General features: G+C 45.9%; 1 protein-coding gene across 2 annotated transcripts; it reads left to right on the forward strand.

The window, feature by feature from the left end:
- The first annotated feature begins 1,413 nt into the window (after positions 1 to 1,413).
- On the forward strand, positions 1,414 to 11,899 carry Dact1 (dishevelled binding antagonist of beta catenin 1). Of its 2 annotated transcripts, none has more exons than XM_032907907.1 (4): positions 1,414 to 1,737; positions 4,406 to 4,538; positions 5,381 to 5,536; positions 8,870 to 11,899. In XM_032907907.1, exons 1-4 carry the CDS (start codon positions 1,414 to 1,416, stop codon positions 10,702 to 10,704), a joined length of 2,448 nt encoding a protein of 815 aa, XP_032763798.1. In that variant the 3' UTR covers positions 10,705 to 11,899. The 2 variants fall into 2 exon arrangements, with proteins under 2 accessions (XP_032763798.1, XP_032763799.1); XM_032907908.1 differs by having other exon boundaries at positions 8,981 to 11,899.
- Positions 11,900 to 16,289: the final 4,390 nt, after the last annotated feature.

A 16,289-nucleotide genomic window follows, 5' to 3' on the forward strand; every position in this document is an offset into this window, starting at 1 on the left:
TCTTAACTTTCTCAAATTGTGACTCGCTAAATTCAATTTCTGAGGTGCTTGGATGCAACGTTTTTTAAGAGACATGAGGTGTAGTCTCATAAGCCAGCTAGTGGCATTTCCAGATAGATCCCAGTGCCACTGAAATACCCATTGAGTGGCATCCCAAGGACACAAGGTCAAACCCCGAATGGTACTTTAGGGGAATTTTTAAAAAAAAAGTTCCCCTGGAGGGGGAAAAATCTCTCTCTCTCTCTCTCTCTCTCTCTCTCTCTCTCTCTCTCTCTCTCTCTCTCCTCCTCCTCCCTCCCCTCCCTCCTCCCTCCCCCCCCCTCCCCCTGTCCTCAACCCTGAGATCTGCCTGCCTCTGCCTACCAAGTGCTGGGGCTAAAGGCATGCGCCACCTCCGCCTCACTGAGAGCGATAACTTTTAAGATTTACAGGCTGGACCACCGCATGTCTTTTTATGCCATTTGCCACTATAATTTTTAGAATAGGCCTGTGTGCTAGCTCCATTTTACTATTGGGTAAACAGAGTCACAAAGAGAGGGCACTTAACTTCCTATTCGTGGATGAAATAGGAATCAGATTCAGACAGTCCGGACTCGGAGTCAGGGCTCTAGTGAACAGAGGCTGAGGAACAATAAAAACTCAAACCCTAGGTGCTCACACGCCACCCCTCATAAAGTCTGGGCTTTTATAGGAATTGATGCGACCGCTGACCTCACAACAGCATCCTTCTGTCTGATTTTAAACGCCTCTTACAGCAAAGCTTCTGCTGAAAAGCTAAAACAAACAAGAGTTTTAGAACAATGCTCTTGCTTTTTTTCCCCAGTTACCAAATAGAGCTTAAAACAAAGGCGACTTCCAAATCCAAATTCTCAGAAATGGTGTTCTGAGTACCGAGTGGACTTTAGCTTGGGATGGAGAAACCCAGAGCCAAGGGAGAGGACTCCGAGCGTGGACGCGTGAGGAAGGGGTTAAGTTTCAGAAAGTTGTCCCGGGAGCCCAAAGCCACGGCGCCCGCGGACCGGCCCTCGGGGCTGGCTGTAACAAGATGCTCGGCCCGCGCCCGCCACGGCCTCCGGAGATGGAGTCGAGCCAATCGGCGCCGAAGGGACCGCGGTGCCGTCGGACCGAAAAAGGGGGCGCGGAGCCGGGGCGGGGCCGGGGCGGGGCGCGGGCGGCCCCGGCGCCTGACAGGAGCTGATCGCCGCGAGCCGGCGGAGGCGGCGGCTGGCGGGCGGGCGGGCGAGCAGGCGGGGTGGCGGGTGGCGGGGCCGGGAGTGACGTAGCGTGGCCGGGGCGTTATCAGCTGCGGGGCCGCAGACTGGAGCAGCGCGGGATGCGAGTGCGGGCGGCATGAGCTCCCGGCCGGGACCCTAGCGCGTGCTGCTGCTCCCGGGCTGGCCGGGCCTCGGGGTCATGAAGCCCGACGCAGCGTGCGAGCCGGAGCCGCTGAGCCCCGGCCGGGGCGCAGAGGCCGAGGGGCGCTGGCGCGAGAGGGGCGAGGCGGACACGGAGCGGCAGCGCACCCGCGAGCGCCAGGAGGCCACGCTGGCGGGGCTGGCGGAGCTGGGGTACCTGCGGCAACGCCAGGAGCTGCTGGTGCGCGGTGCGCTGCGCTGCTCCGGGGCCGTGGGGACCGTCGCGCCGCGCGCCGGGGAGCTGCGGGGGGACGCGGCGCAGCGCAGCCGCCTGGAGGAGAAGTTCCTGGAGGAGAACATCTTGCTGCTGCGGAGGCAGTTGGTAGGTGGTGGCCGGTGGCCTGACTGGAGGGTGGGCTGGTAGCCTCTGGCCGTGGGATCTCTGGCCAGGACGTGACCCCCCGCCTCGATTTTCCCTGACCCCCTTGGTGTCGCGGATGCCCGCCGCGCGTGACTTCCACGCGTTGTTGGCGGATGCCTGCTTTGTGTCACCTGAGGAGCTGGCGGATAGCGGGGAGGGGGCGGCCGCTCTTCTATCCTGCATTTGGAATTCTTGGAGTCCCTGGGTTCTAGCCTGAAAGTTAAGCTACTGCATGTCCCCTTTCTCGGAGGTTTGCAACCCCCACTTATAGTGCCATTTCACCTTGTGGTCTCCCCTGTTATCCCCCCACCCCACCCCCTACCCCCAGGGAGGCGCACAAAAGCGAGGAAGAGGCTTGTTGCTTGCCTAACTGTCCAACATTGAGTTTTACCGTTACGGCGAAGCTCCCGCTGGGAGCGGTGCCCTACCCGGTGCTCTCTCTCTCTTTCTCCTGGGTCGGTGTTTAGTTTTAAATAGAAGTCCTTTGTATAAGGCAGCTAAAACTAGATGCAAATACTGGCAATTTGGCCGGAGAGCCTGCCCCCTCCTCTTTTATCCGGTCCGCCAGCTGTGCTTGGTGGTGGAGGTGGGAGAAGGGAGAAGCTGCTCGCTGGGAGTATTTATCTTATTGGATTTCTGTCACTGTCTCAGTCGCTCTGTGCAGTCTTCATTAGCAGGGAAGAAAAAGAACTTTGGACCTTCATGTGTTGAGAACAGCTTTTGATGCTGTCTCAAAATAATGGCGGCAGCTTTGTTTCAGTGACCTCAAAATGTAGTTTTGGAAACAGCAAAAAGATTCTTATCCCAGCGTTTTGTATTAGACCCCTTCAGCTAGATAATGACCCTCTGAAAGTGATGTTGGGGGTTGTCACGTGTTTTCTTGAATGACCGTTTTCTAGATTATTTGTGTAGTTATTGAGCATCAAAGTGCTTTTACTTAATTCATTTTTTTTTCTGACGAAATCCAGTTTTTAGCACACAAGCTAAAGGCTTACGTCCAAGCTTTTAAAAGTCGCAGGACACGAACAAGGCCTAGATATTTCCCTGTATCTATTTTGCAAGGATGTGTGCTGTGGTTTGTGCAAGAGCTCTGTTTTGGCATTTTTACTGTTTCTTTGATAATGGAACCGAATTGTACGTACTACGTGAATTTGAGCCAGTTCTTTCTGGTTGTGACTGGTCGCTTACATTTCGGTATTGTCTTGTACAATAGCACCTTTTTGTCTTCCCGGATCTCAAGATCGTGAGTGGCCCATTCCTATTGTCCGTTTCAGGGGAGCGAGGCAGTGTGTCAGGAGAATTCCACTCCAGTCAATGTTTATGGTACTATTTTCATTTGTAGACTTGGCATTCTTGATTTAAACCAGATGCCTTTTGCGTTCTTTTGCTTTTCCAGCAACGGGGAGCACTAGATGGCAGTGTGAGTTAGCACAACCAGCCGGTCACCTTGGGAAACCCAAGCCGAGTTCAAATCTTGATGGGCTTTCCCTGGAGGGTTTTGGATTCTGCCAGCTCACATTATACTTGGCTCTGGCTGTTAGTATTAATTTCTCGCTTTCAAAGGCCTTAAGACTGATTAAGCCCCACTAAGCAACTAATAGAAAACAAAATTCTGTAGGCCATGACATTTGGCCAGAAAAATCTCACCTAAGAAAGATTAGAGTGTAATGTAGAAAATCTGTTACTGTGACTTCAAGAGCTTACTGTGAAGGATTTTCTTTAAACTGGCTGTACACCAGATGATCCAAAGTCTTTACAAATTCCTTGCCCTTACCTATAAAAAGTCACAGTGTATATAGATGAGTAAAAGTTAAAGCCAGATCTTTTCCATTCTTGCAGTACCAGGCATTGAACATGGACACACCAGCTAAGCTCTCTACCAAGGAGCTACAACTCGGCCACATATATATTTTTAATTTATTATCGTGTGTTTGGTGTATGTATATGGGTACAAGGTGTGGCACAACACACCCGAGGAGGTCTGAGGACGAAATTCAGGACTTGGTTCTCTCCTTCCAATGTTGGTTCAGGGAACTGAATTTAGATGACCACGCTTGGTCAGCAAGCATTTTTACCCACTGAGCCATGCTATAGCCCTATTATTATTATTATTTTTAAAGATTTATTTATTTTATGTATATAACTACACTGTAGTTGTATTCAAACACCAGAAGGGGGCATCTGATTCCATTACACATGGTTGCGAGCCACCATGTGGTTGCCAGGATTTGAACTCAGGACCTCTGGAAGAACATTCAATGCTCTTAACCACTGAGCCATCTCACCAGCCCCCTATTATTATTATATTTTCTTTTTTTCGGAGCTGGGGACCGAACCCAGGGCCTTGCGCTTGCTAGGCAAGCGCTCTACCACTGAGCTAAATCCCCAACCCCCCTATTATTATTTTTTAATGAAAAAACTTTGTATCACAAAAAAAAAAAAAAAAAAAAAAAACCTAGCTTACAAAGATCTAAAGCTAGAAGGCATGCCTTGCATTCTGATCATCCAGTAGTGTTTTGAGCAAAAGGGCTTAGTTGATAGTTAGAGGAGTGGTTTGAGTGGAGGACTTCCTGGTTTTGTCACTATGTGCCCACTTTTTTTTTTTCTTTCCTTGATTCTTCCTAATCAGAATTGTTTGAGGAGAAGAGATGCCGGTTTGTTGAATCAGTTGCAAGAACTTGACAAGCAGATAAGTGACCTGAGACTGGATGTTGAGAAGACATCTGAGGAGCACCTGGAGACGGACAGCCGGCCTAGCTCAGGTGAGCGTGTGTTACCGGTAGGCATCGAATCCTGCACTCCAGGGAGAACCCTAGCAAATGGATCTGGTGTTTATTTCCAGTGTGAAAACAACTGAAAAGTAGCATACCATTCATTTGCTCCGGGGGGAGTAAACTCAATCTGTATAAAAATTTCAATAACAGGGTAGAGCTGCTCAGTGCTCCCTGAGTTTAAAAACTACAAACTTCTATTCAGATTTCTGGAAGAGCAAACAGATCTCCTTTGAAACCTGAGAAAGTCGGATCTGGGCTAGAAAATTAGTCACACTTCAGCTTCCTGAGATTGCTGTGGTTTCCCCTTCCTTTAAGCCATTTGGCTCCTTATGTTTCTTTCTTTCTTTCTTTTTTTTTTTATGTTTACTATTTACTTCAGTGTTTTTTGTTTTTGTAGCCCAGGCTGGCCTTGAATCCACTCCTGTCCTCCTGCTTCGACCTTCTGAGTGCTGGGATTATAGGCGAGAGCCACCAAACCCAACCATACCCAGAGACAGTGGTCATTCCTCTGAAACATTCCTGATAAAGTTGGGTGACAGACGTGGCTTCCTTTTTCACACCTTTAGAGATGGGACAGAAAGGACAATGAAAGGAACTTTGAACTGTCCCCAGTGTTATGTGATTTTTGCCTTCTCTAAGAAATATTTGAAATAAAACCGTATATTTAATTTTATTTGTAAAAATCCACCATTTGTGTGACCCCTCCAACAAAGAAACTGAAACAAAAAACGAGCTTTTCTTTTTTTTTGATGTGTCAGCCTTTCGTCCTTTAACATAAATGTGTATTATGACTTGATGGGATCCTAATTCCAACCATCCTTTTCTTGTAGGGTTTTATGAGCTGAGTGATGGGGCTTCCGGGTCCCTTTCTAACTCCTCTAACTCCGTGTTCAGCGAATGTTTGTCCAGTTGCCATTCCAGCACCTGCTTCTGCAGCCCCTTGGAGGCAGCCTTGACCATCTCGGACGGTTGCCCCAAATCTGCAGGTAAGGCTTTTAGCATTGACAGGAGTTTTAATTAGAAGAGGTCAGGGGTCTTTAGAGTTATGTAGCCTCAGCTGTCTTTTGATAGGGGACGATTTGGGCAGTGTGCTCATGTACTCAGTGCCACAGTTACACACACAGCCTACTTTGTACCCCTGGGGGGCCCCTTGGCATGCTACTCCTGAGCTATATCTCCATCTCTTTATTTCCCTTTGAAGACTATCCCAGAATTCTTTTATTCTTTAAAGTACACAGTAAGTTACATGTGCCCATCAGTCTAGCCAAGGACTGTTGACACTTCAGGGGGCAGAGGCCCTTCCACGTTTCTCAGAGTACTCCACACAATGAAACTGCCCATAGTCTGCCCATTCTCCACTCTAGGCTTCCAGGATAGTCATGATGTTGCTGTTGATGGAAGGACTTATGACGATCTGCGTACATTTATCTTTGAATTCTTCCAACAGGACTTCAGGGTGCAATTGTTAACATTCAGGGTACAGCTAAGAAAAGAAAACGAGGGGCTGGAGAGATGGCTCAGCAGTTAAAAGCACTGACTGCTCTTGTAGGGAACTTGGATTCAGGCCTCAGCATAACCATCTGTAACTCCTGTTTCATAGGCTCCTGCAGAGAGGTGGTCTATATCCACACCCTCAGGACATACACATAAAATTAAATATATATATAAAAAGAGGCCTAGTGATGTTATTTAAATGATTTAAGGTTACGTAGTTGGGTCATAGCAGGATTCAAACTCTGATCTAATTTATGTTCTCCCACCACTCCAAGGGGACTCAGAAATGGTTATGTTCAGCCATCTCATCTGATTTTTTTTTTTAAATGTTGTCTATTGCCACAGGTATTGTGAGAAGCTTCCCTTTGCTAAATGAGAGTTGCCCCTGAAAGTCAGAACTCCCCCTTATTACTGTTATATGTTGGTATCATAGTACAGCAGGGAAAACAAGAGGATTGGAGCTGCCAGGGGAGCCTGCTAGGGGAGCAGGAATGAACCACTGCTTTCGTGCTTTTTGTCCGAGTTCAAGGCTGATTTTTTTTTTTTTGTTGTTTTTTTTTTGAATCCAACAAAGCAAACATCACACTGAGCAGCTGAGGTTGCTAATTGGTCAAGCCTTTGTATTTGTATAGAGTGTGTTGTCAGCAGCAATCTACCATGGGGGAGAGTATAGAACCCTGTTATCTAGTATCTGTCTAGTATCTGGGCCTCAAGTTCAGTGTTAATTGCTCCCCATCACTCTGCGGATCTGGTTTCAGTGGGAAACTTTATAAACCCATTAAAGGGCACTTTGGACAGGTTTTCCTCGAAGACAGACCCTCTAGTGCTTCCAAATGCCACATCCTTATATAATTGGGACAGCTGGGCTGGGTCTTGGGAGACTGTTTTGTCTGTTCCAAGTAGAGAAGGGAGATAAATGGCAACTCATAGGCAAATGTGACTTAAGGCAAAACAGTGGGGGTTTTAAGGTACTGGGGGGGATGATGGGAAATGGTGTAAGATAGAGAGGGCACATTACTTCCTTCCCTCCCTCCCTCCCTCCCTCCCTCCCTCCTCCTCCTTTCTGCCACTCCAGGCACCCCTGCACTGCTCCATCTTCCTGCTAGGATTGTAGGCATTCACCACTATGGTGGGCTTTTCTACCATTATCAAGCTATTAGAGGTTGAGTAGGTATAAACATGGCATTTTCATTAAAAACAAAACTCTTTAGAAATGATATCTTAGAGTCTAGATTAATTTTTGTTTTTTTCTCTCAAGACTGCTAATTTTTGAAGGTCAGAAAGCTTTCCCTTAAATACTTTTTTCTTTTTTTTTTTTTTTTTAAAGGATTTATTTATTTTATTGTATGTGAGTACACTGTCACTGTCTTCAGACACTCCAGAATAGGTGCATCCAATCTCATTATAGATGGTTGTGAGCCACCATGTGGTTGCTGGGAATTGAACTCAGGACCTCTGGAAGAGCAGTCAGTGCTCTTAACCACTGAGTCATCTCTCCAGCCCCTCCCTTAGACACTTAATACAGAGTTTGATACATTGTGGGTTCTCAATATTCAAATGGATAGATATAATAGAGGAAAACTTAGAATTTCCCCTACTGAAGGTTATAAAAATAATTAATTTTCCAGGGCAGAAACCAACATTTAACTAAGAGCTTGTTTCATTGTATTTTGACATGGACATTTTTGAAATGTAAAAAGCTTCTTTTAAAATAGAATTTTATGTGTATGAATGTTCCTACATGTATGTTAAGTGAGTTCACCACATGTGTACAGTGTCTACAGAGCAGAAGAGGGCATCAGATCCTCTAGAGCTGTCAGAGGGCTGCTAGTAACCATGTGGTGCTGAGAACTGAATCAGGCACTTCCTAAGAGTAGCAAGTGCTCTTAACCGCTGAGTCTTGTCTCTAGCCCTAAGAAATTTATCCTTCAAAATTGCTTAATCTTTAAAAATCTTATCGAAATTCCTTGCCCTATTAAAATATTGTTTTTACTGTCACTATTAAAGATATACTGTGAGTGTTAAAAATATCAGTTGTTATTGTAATAAGGTCTGAGGACTGGAGAGAAGGCTCGATGGTTCAGAGCACACGCTGCTGTTGTAGAGCACCCACTTTAGGTGGCTCACTACTTCTTGTAATTCCAGCTCCAGGGGATCTGGTGTCTTCTCACCTCTGTGGGCAACTGCACTCATATACACTAGCACACACACAAAATTAAAAATAAGAATACTCTTTTTTAAAAAAAAGCTTTGATCTGTTTTGTTGATTTTTTTTTCTAAAGGACAGTTATGTTTAAATAGTTCCCACTAGGGAACATGTTTTTTAAAAATACAAAAATGAGGAGAAAGGCCACAGCAAGTGTCTTAAGGATTTTAAAGAGAAACCAGAGAACAGGTATTGGAAACAGAGTAAATATTGCTTTTCACTTTTCACACTGGAGGGTACTGTTAGGATTTTGAGGTGCTTCACTTCAGAGTTCATTTGCATAGGTATCTTTAAATTTTATATTGATTTATATCATGATTTTCACTAAGCTGCATGAAGTGTTTCCTTACATTATTCAGTAGTTTCAGAGTCTTTATGAATGGCTAAATTTTTTTTTTGTTAAAGACACGATACATTGTACTTTGTCAAAATTCTTGAGTATTGTTTGCCTTCATTCAGTCATCCATGAATTTCAAGAAAGCTTGTAGAGGAGCTAGTGTGGAACAGTTCTCAATCCTTTGGTATCCTCTCATCACTAAGTTTACTTTAGTAAACTTTGGCCAGAGTCAAGGTGGCTCTACCAATTCATTTCTTCAGTGTGTCTTTGCATGTTTTTCAGATCTCATAGGATGGTTGGAATGTAAAGGCGGCCACTGTGAAGACCAGGCCTCAGGGACAATGTGCAGTTCCCCCTCCACACCACAATTTAACCCCCTTGATGTCATTGCAGATGTGAATCCTAAATACCAGTGTGACCTTGTGTCTAAAAACGGGAATGACGTATATCGGTATCCCAGTCCACTTCACGCTGTGGCTGTGCAGAGCCCAATGTTTCTCCTTTGTCTGACGGGCAACTCTCTGAGGGAAGAGGAGGGGCTTGGGAACCACGCCAGCGACATTTGCATTGGATCTGAACTGAATGCCACCAAAATGGATAATTCCTTGCCATCTCCAAGCAGTTTGTGGCCGGCTTCTCAGCCTGCATCCAGTAAGAAAATGGATGGGTATATTCTGAGCCTGGTCCAGAAGAAAACACACCCTGTAAGGACCAATAAACCTAGAACCAGTGTGAACGCTGACCCTACCAAGGGGCTTCTGAGGAATGGAAGTGTGTGTGTCAGGGCCCCTAGTAGTGTCCCACAGGGCAGTAGTGTGAACCTTAAGAATACGAAACAGATTTGTTTGCCCTCTGGGGGAATACCCTCTTTGGAAAATGGGCCATTCTCTCCTCCTAAGCAGAGGTCAAAAGACTCGAAGACAGACCAGTCAGAAAGTAAGAGGTTGGCTCTGCAGGAGGGCTGCTCGGTAGGTGCTGCCATGGAACCCCAAAGCAAGCATCTGCCCAAAACTGCCAAGGCAGCCTCTCAAGAGCTTGTAAGGTGTCAAGCTGGGCTGGGAGAATCTATGAAGGAAAGCAATCAGGTTTCAGCCGTTTCTCCTAAAACAAGTCCCGGCGGAGGCCCTGTCGCTTCCACAGAGAGCAAAGCTCTGCAGCTCCAGAAAAAGATGCCACAGAAGAGCAGTCTACAGGCCTTGCCTGCGGTGGACAGGCCATCCTTGGATTTCAAAAGCGAGGGCTCTTCTCAAAGCCTCGAAGAAGGGCATCTGGTAAAAGCTCAGTTCATCCCAGGGCAGCAGGCGGGCGCCAGGCCTCACCGTGCACACAGGAACCCGGGTGTCGCAAGGAGCGCCACCTTGAAGGCCCGTGGCCAGGCAGCCACAGAACATGGCCTTCCCACCGTCAGGGAGAAACCGCGGGCCGTGGGCAAGAAGTGCCGTTTCCCAGACGACTCGGATACAAATAAGAAACTCAGGAAGGCCTCCTCCAAGGGCCGGCGCAGCAGCGGGCTGCCCGACGCGAGCCTTCCTGGCAGGCCACTGGGCACCGGCGGCCATAGGGCAGGCAGCAGGGCGCACGCGCACGGACGGGAGCCGGTGGTGGCCAAACCTAAGCACAAGCGAACCGACTATCGGAGGTGGAAGTCGTCGGCCGAGGTCTCCTACGAAGAGGCCCTGCGGAGGGCACGGAGGGCTCGCAGGGAGCACGGGGGCGCCTACCCAGTGGCCGTGGCCGTGCCCTACCCCAGCCCCTACGCCTACGTGGCCAGCGACTCTGAGTACTCGGCCGAGTGCGAGTCGCTCTTCCACTCCACGGTGGTGGACACCAGTGAGGACGATCAGAGCAACTACACCACCAACTGCTTTGGCGACAGTGAGTCCAGCGTGAGTGAGGGCGACTTCGTGGGTGAGAGCACCAGCACCAGCGACTCTGAGGAGAGCGGGGGTTTAATCTGGTCCCAGTTTGTCCAGACTCTCCCTATTCAAACGGTTACGGCCCCAGACCTTCACACCCGCCCCACAAAAACCTTTGTCAAAATTAAGGCCTCGCACAACCTCAAGAAGAAGATCCTCCGCTTCCGGTCTGGCTCTTTGAAACTGATGACTACTGTTTGAGTAGCTGATGTAGCGAGTGTCTTCCCCTCCCCTAGTCTCTGGAAAAGAAAAGAAAGAAAGAAAAAAAAAGGTGGTGTCTTAATATTTGTGTCATACTTAAATGATACTTTCTTTCTACTAGGATAAACCCAAGATAAATTATGTCTCGCCGTCATGTATGGACGCTAGTGCCTTTAATGGAAGGTGAAGGATGTATCGCTAGTTAGAAGTGAATATTGAGGTCTTAGTGGTGGTGATAATGAATGAATTTTGATTATCAGATGTTTTGTCCGAGTGTCTGGCAAAGTACAGGTCTGTGATGTTCAAGTTTTATTTGGATGAGACCTTTTGTTTCCGAGGTCTGTGGATAAAATTTTTAAGTCGTGAACTCACGCCTTGATGTTTTAGGGCTGTGTCCCTGAAAGGACTTTCCGGTTGAGGGGCATTGCGTACAATTGTGTAGAATAGGTAGAAAAAAAATGGTCATTGCTTTCTGTAAACTTTTTTAATATAGTCAACACTTCTCAGATGTCTCTCCATCCAATTTTCTTCTTAGAAGTACACTTTTTACTGGATTTAGAACCTAGTAGACCAGACTGTAAATCTGGAGGTGGTAAACTGGATAGGAAGACTGATAGGACCTTAGAAGGATTCACAGAAACCTTTGCCACGTGTAGTGCCTCAGCCTTCGTTACAGTAACTCTTTCTTGGGCCAGGTATCCAGCAGTTTTTGATGCCTTTCTCTCTGCTCCTAACTTGTATCCAATACAACTGTTTGTCCCTTAGACAGCTTGCCTTTGGGATAAAATGTTGGTCCTATGGTGCAAAGAAATTCACCCTAACTGGGCATGACTCCAAGCCCAGAATTGCTCTCACCTAAGCACTGGCTTAAACAGTAGTGCAGTTCACTCCCCACTGGACCATTGACTTGTCTGGAGGGTTTTACATTTTTTAAAAAAGTTTTTGGTAAACAGTATTGTGTAAAATAGAATTTTTTAAATACTGATATATGCATGTTTTGTGCATGAGTAGTAGTTATTTGGATTCCTGTTTTGATATTCCTGTTGTTGAATTACTGTATAATATAAACAGTATGTGTTTTATATATATCATTGTGTAAATTTAATATAACACATTATATGCTGTACTAAATGATTTGTTTTATTGCTGTTAACTTTGTTATTTGTTATAAAAACCAGATGTTTACACTTATAAATCTTGTGCTGGCTGTTGGTGTTATTTTTGAAATTTACATTAGACTTGTTCTAGAGTAGAATATGATTTGTTATAGTTAAATAGGTTTTAGCTCAGGTTAATGAATCGGGAAACCTTTTCAAAAATTTAAATTGGGCTATGGGTTTTACTTTTTGTGTGAGTGTTTTGCCTGCATTTCTGAATGTGAACCATGTGTATGACTGGTGCCTGTGGAGGTCAGAAGAATTAAGTGGAGTTACTGATGGTTATAAACTACTCTGTGGGTACTGCGAATTGAACAGAGGTCCTTTGCAAGGGCAACAAGTGCTCATAAGTAGTGAGCCATCTCCAGCCCCCCAAAACGTTGCCTTAGTTAAAAGTTCAGGTAGTTTAAAAGTTAAGGTAAGTCTCGTTATCTGCTTTTGTTTTGTTTGTTTCTTCTTTTGTTTTCTGAGACAGGGTCTAAATTATAGCCCAGGCTGGCCTGAAATTCACTGTTTAGCCCAGGCTGGCCTTGCAAGCTTCATTAATCACTTGAGTGAGTGCTGGAATTACAGATGTGCACCACCATGCCCAGTTTTGGATGACTTAGGCAAATAGTTTGGGAAGAAGCCACCCCAAGCTTTTATTACATTTTTTAAACTATGGAAAGTTGAAAGGACTGTACAGTAAACAAATGTGTAGTCAGTATCCAGCTTCAAAAGTCACAACAGTTTTTGCCTTGTTTGCTTTAACTCTGTGCATGAGACCAGATTGCTGTTTTTGTAGGCCAAAGCCATATGGCATTCAGGCCACCTCCCAACTGCACATTGCTGCTTTATTTATTAGATGGGCTCTCAGTGTGTAGCTCTGCGTAGCCTGAAACTCCTGATGTAGAGTAGGGCGACCTTTTAACTCACAGACCCCACCTACTTTTACCAGATGCCTTTCTTCAAGGCGTTGAAAGAGCCCTTGCTTTTGAAGTCCAAGGATGGCCTGTCCATCCCTGGCCCCAAAATTCATTTCACAATCGCTAAGTTTCAGATACTAATTTTAATGCAAAACAACAAAAATCAATGAACTCTCAACTCTCAAAGTCATTTTAGTGTATTTCCTTTGTCTCTTTTAAATCGCTCTCATCCTCCCCTCCCCTACCAGCAAGGTGCAAGGTCTTCATCTTTGTGATGGCAAATTTCTCTGTGGATTATAAAAGTCACAGCAAGACATCTCTTCCCTACAAAGAGTCTTTTTAAAATCAAATTCATAGAAATCTTTTAGGTTAGCATACAAAGTAATAGGCTCCATCATGGCATCTTCATGGATAAGTGAGCCAGACATTTCTTTTTTCTTTTCTAGACATTTTAGATAATTCGCCATCCTGCTTTGAATAGTGTTTCTTGGAATACCTGACTAACCCTGAGCCAAGCACCAGGGGTGAGCTCGTTGTTTCTGATGCTCTGATCTAATCCCCGTACATGACCATGACTGGGTGGCATCTGTGACCTGCGGTCAGTTTTCAGTCATTTCCAAAGTCTTCACAACGAACCTTATTCTCAGAGGGAACACTTTTCTGGAAACCGACTTAGTAACCATGTCTGAGATGGTGCCTTCCAGACTGTGAAGCATGAAAGTCAAGATCATTGAAGAACTCTGGGTTTGTTCTCCTTGCCCACCACTCAGCAACTCACTCACAAAGTGGGATTTTGTCCACTATTTCAATAGCAAAATCTCTGCTATTGTTATAAACGAGTTTGTTAGAATTTCCCTATTTTTAAAAGTTGTGCTCATTGTAAAAATACAACTAGCCAAACAATACATAAATAATAACAAACAAACTTTAATTCTTTCTCAATCCTGCACTTAGGTAACTTGGGATGTGTTTTGCCATAAAAACTGTTATAAGCAACACACACATACAAATGCGTAACCGTGGCCCTTTTTCATAAAAATGAAGTCTCCATCTTCGTGAATGCACCTTTCATTGTGTGGATCTCTATGACCAATGTCCCCCTTCCCTCTAGCGGCCTGGTGTTGGAGTGAGATGTCCTCCACCGTCTCAGTCCTTTCTAGCGGCCTGGTATGGAGTGAGATGTCCTCCACAGTCTCAGTCCTCTCTAGCGGCCTGGTGTTCGAGTGAGATGTCCTTCACAGTCTCAGTCCTCTAGCGGCCTGGTGTTGGAGTGAGATGTCCTCCACAGTCTCAGTCCTCTCTAGCAGCCTGGTGTGGAGTGAGATGTCCTCCACAGTCTCAGTCCTCTAGCGGCCTGGTGTTGGAGTGAGATGTCCATCACAGTCTCAGGCAGTTGGATGCTTCGTCCCTAGGTGGCATCACTGTTTGGGTAGGTTAGAGGGTGGGGTCTTATAGAAGGAATTAACTGGCTTTGGGGTTTCAAAGACCCTGAACCATCCCAAGTTTACTCTCTCTGCTTTTTGCTTGTGGTTTGAGGGGCGAGCTCTCAGCTGTTCAAACCACCATGGGGCCTGAATGCTTCCAGGCCTCTCCACTGCAGTGATGATGTCCTGGAACCCTAGGCGGGAATGAGCTCCTCCTTCTCTTAAGGTACTCTGGTCATGGGGATGGTGTTTTAGAACAGCAACAGAAATGTAACTAAGACAACGGGTTTCCAGATGTCTCTGTCTTCTTTCTTTCTTTCTCCTTCCTTCCTTCCTTCCTTCCTTCCTTCCTTCCTTCCTTCCTTTCTTTCTTTCTTTCTTTTCTTTCTTCTTTCTTTCTTTCTCTCCCTTTTTTTTCTAGGCAGGCTTCTGTCTAGGCCCTAGCTATCTTGGAACTCACTCTGTGGAGTGACCAGGCTGTCTTCTAACTCAGAGATCTGCCTGCTCTGGGATTAAAGGCGTGTGCCACTACCACTCAACTTCAAAAACCTTTTCAGTGAAGGAAAAGGCATCAGATTTTGTGGATTACTTGGATTTACCCAGCTTAGAAAAAGTTAATATTTAGCCACAAAGAGCTACTCAAGCATTCTTCATTTGCACATGAGGCCATTCTGGTTCTCTGGTGAAGTTGGTTGTTTTGTATTTTGAGCTGGTTTTTAGTGACCAAAGGCATCCTATAGGACTTGGATAAGGCTTTTGACACACCAAGACATATATTTTTAAAAAAACCTTTTTAGGTCAACAATCTCAGGGTTGTTTGTCTTAATTTATCTACTCTGGAGTTCTCTGACAATAGGGGTAAATTCAAATTCTACATCCATAGGCTCGGCTGTGGCTGTGTGGTCTTCAGAATTCCCTTTTCCCAAGGTAACCTTTCTATTTCCTCTGGGACCAGCAAGCGTGAGTTGTGCTTCCTATTTTCATCCTGGTCCTTTCACAAAGAGCACAGCCCTTTAGTGATCTCAGGAATAGGGGGACACCTCAGTCCTAGATTCTGAATGACTTTCAAAACTAAAACACTTGGCTGGGGAGAAGGCTTAGTCACTAAAACAACCATAGGAGTTGGACTCTTAGAGCCCACATGAAGAAGCTGGGCATGGGGCTTGGCATCCGTAACTCCAGTGCCTTGAACCTGATCCTTGTGATCCTCCTGCCTCAGCCTCAGAAGTAGTGAGGACTGTAAACCTGTGCCAGCAGGCTCAGCACACACAGGCCTCTCTGTGGCTAGGTGGCTTTGTCTTGCACAGTGTATGCTGAAGTTCTTAGACACTGCAGAGATGTGCTCCAAGCGGATTGTGCCACCTGACAGCCAGCGGTAGTTCCGGTTGCATCTTTGTCAGAGCTGAGCATGCTCAGTCATTTTAATTTTAGCCAATTCAATGAATGCACAGTGGCATTTTATTACCTTAATTTGCATATCCCTGATGACTAACAATGCTGAGGAGTTTTTCGTGTTGTAGTTTGTCTATTTAAAAAATGGAGTTACACTGAACTGAGAACAGGACCCCTGTTGAAGGAATCAGAGAAAGGACTGGAAGAGCTTGAAGGGGCTCGAGACCCCATATGTACAACAATGCCAAGCAACCAGAGCTTCCAGGGACTAAGCCACTACCTAAAGACTATACATGGACTGACCCTGGACTCTGACCTCATAGGTAGCAATGAATATCCTAGTAAGAGCACCAGTGGAAGGGGAAGCCCTGGGTCCTGCTAAGACTGAACCCCCAGTGAACGTGATTTTTGCGGGGAGGGTGGCAATGGGGGGAGGGTGGGGAGGGGAACACCCATAAAGAAGGGGAGGGGAAGGGGTTAAGGGGATGTTTGCCCGGAAACCGGGAAAGGGAATAACACTCGAAATGTATATAAGAAATACTCAAGTTAATAAAAAAAAAAAAAGTGGAGTTACTTGGCTCCTATCCCTTGATTCATGCAGGGGTAGTTTTTCTTCTTTTTTAGTCTGTGGTTTGTCTTTTGCTTTCCTCTTTTTTTCTTTTAACCCTCACTCTGGGACTCAGACTCAGGCTCTTGGGCATGGGAGA

This window comes from Rattus rattus, chromosome 7 (assembly GCF_011064425.1).
Source record: "Rattus rattus isolate New Zealand chromosome 7, Rrattus_CSIRO_v1, whole genome shotgun sequence".
Taxonomy (NCBI): Eukaryota; Metazoa; Chordata; class Mammalia; order Rodentia; family Muridae; genus Rattus; species Rattus rattus.

Bases quoted from the DNA above. Each gene is read 5' to 3' on its own strand.
- Dact1 (XM_032907907.1), top strand. From the start codon at position 1,414: ATGAAGCCCGACGCAGCGTGCGAGCCGGAGCCGCTGAGCCCCGGCCGG. The intron at 1,738-4,405 runs GTAGGTGGTGGC...CTTCCTAATCAG, and splicing joins TGCTGCTGCGGAGGCAGTTG to AATTGTTTGAGGAGAAGAGA. The intron at 4,539-5,380 runs GTGAGCGTGTGT...CTTTTCTTGTAG, and splicing joins GGACAGCCGGCCTAGCTCAG to GGTTTTATGAGCTGAGTGAT.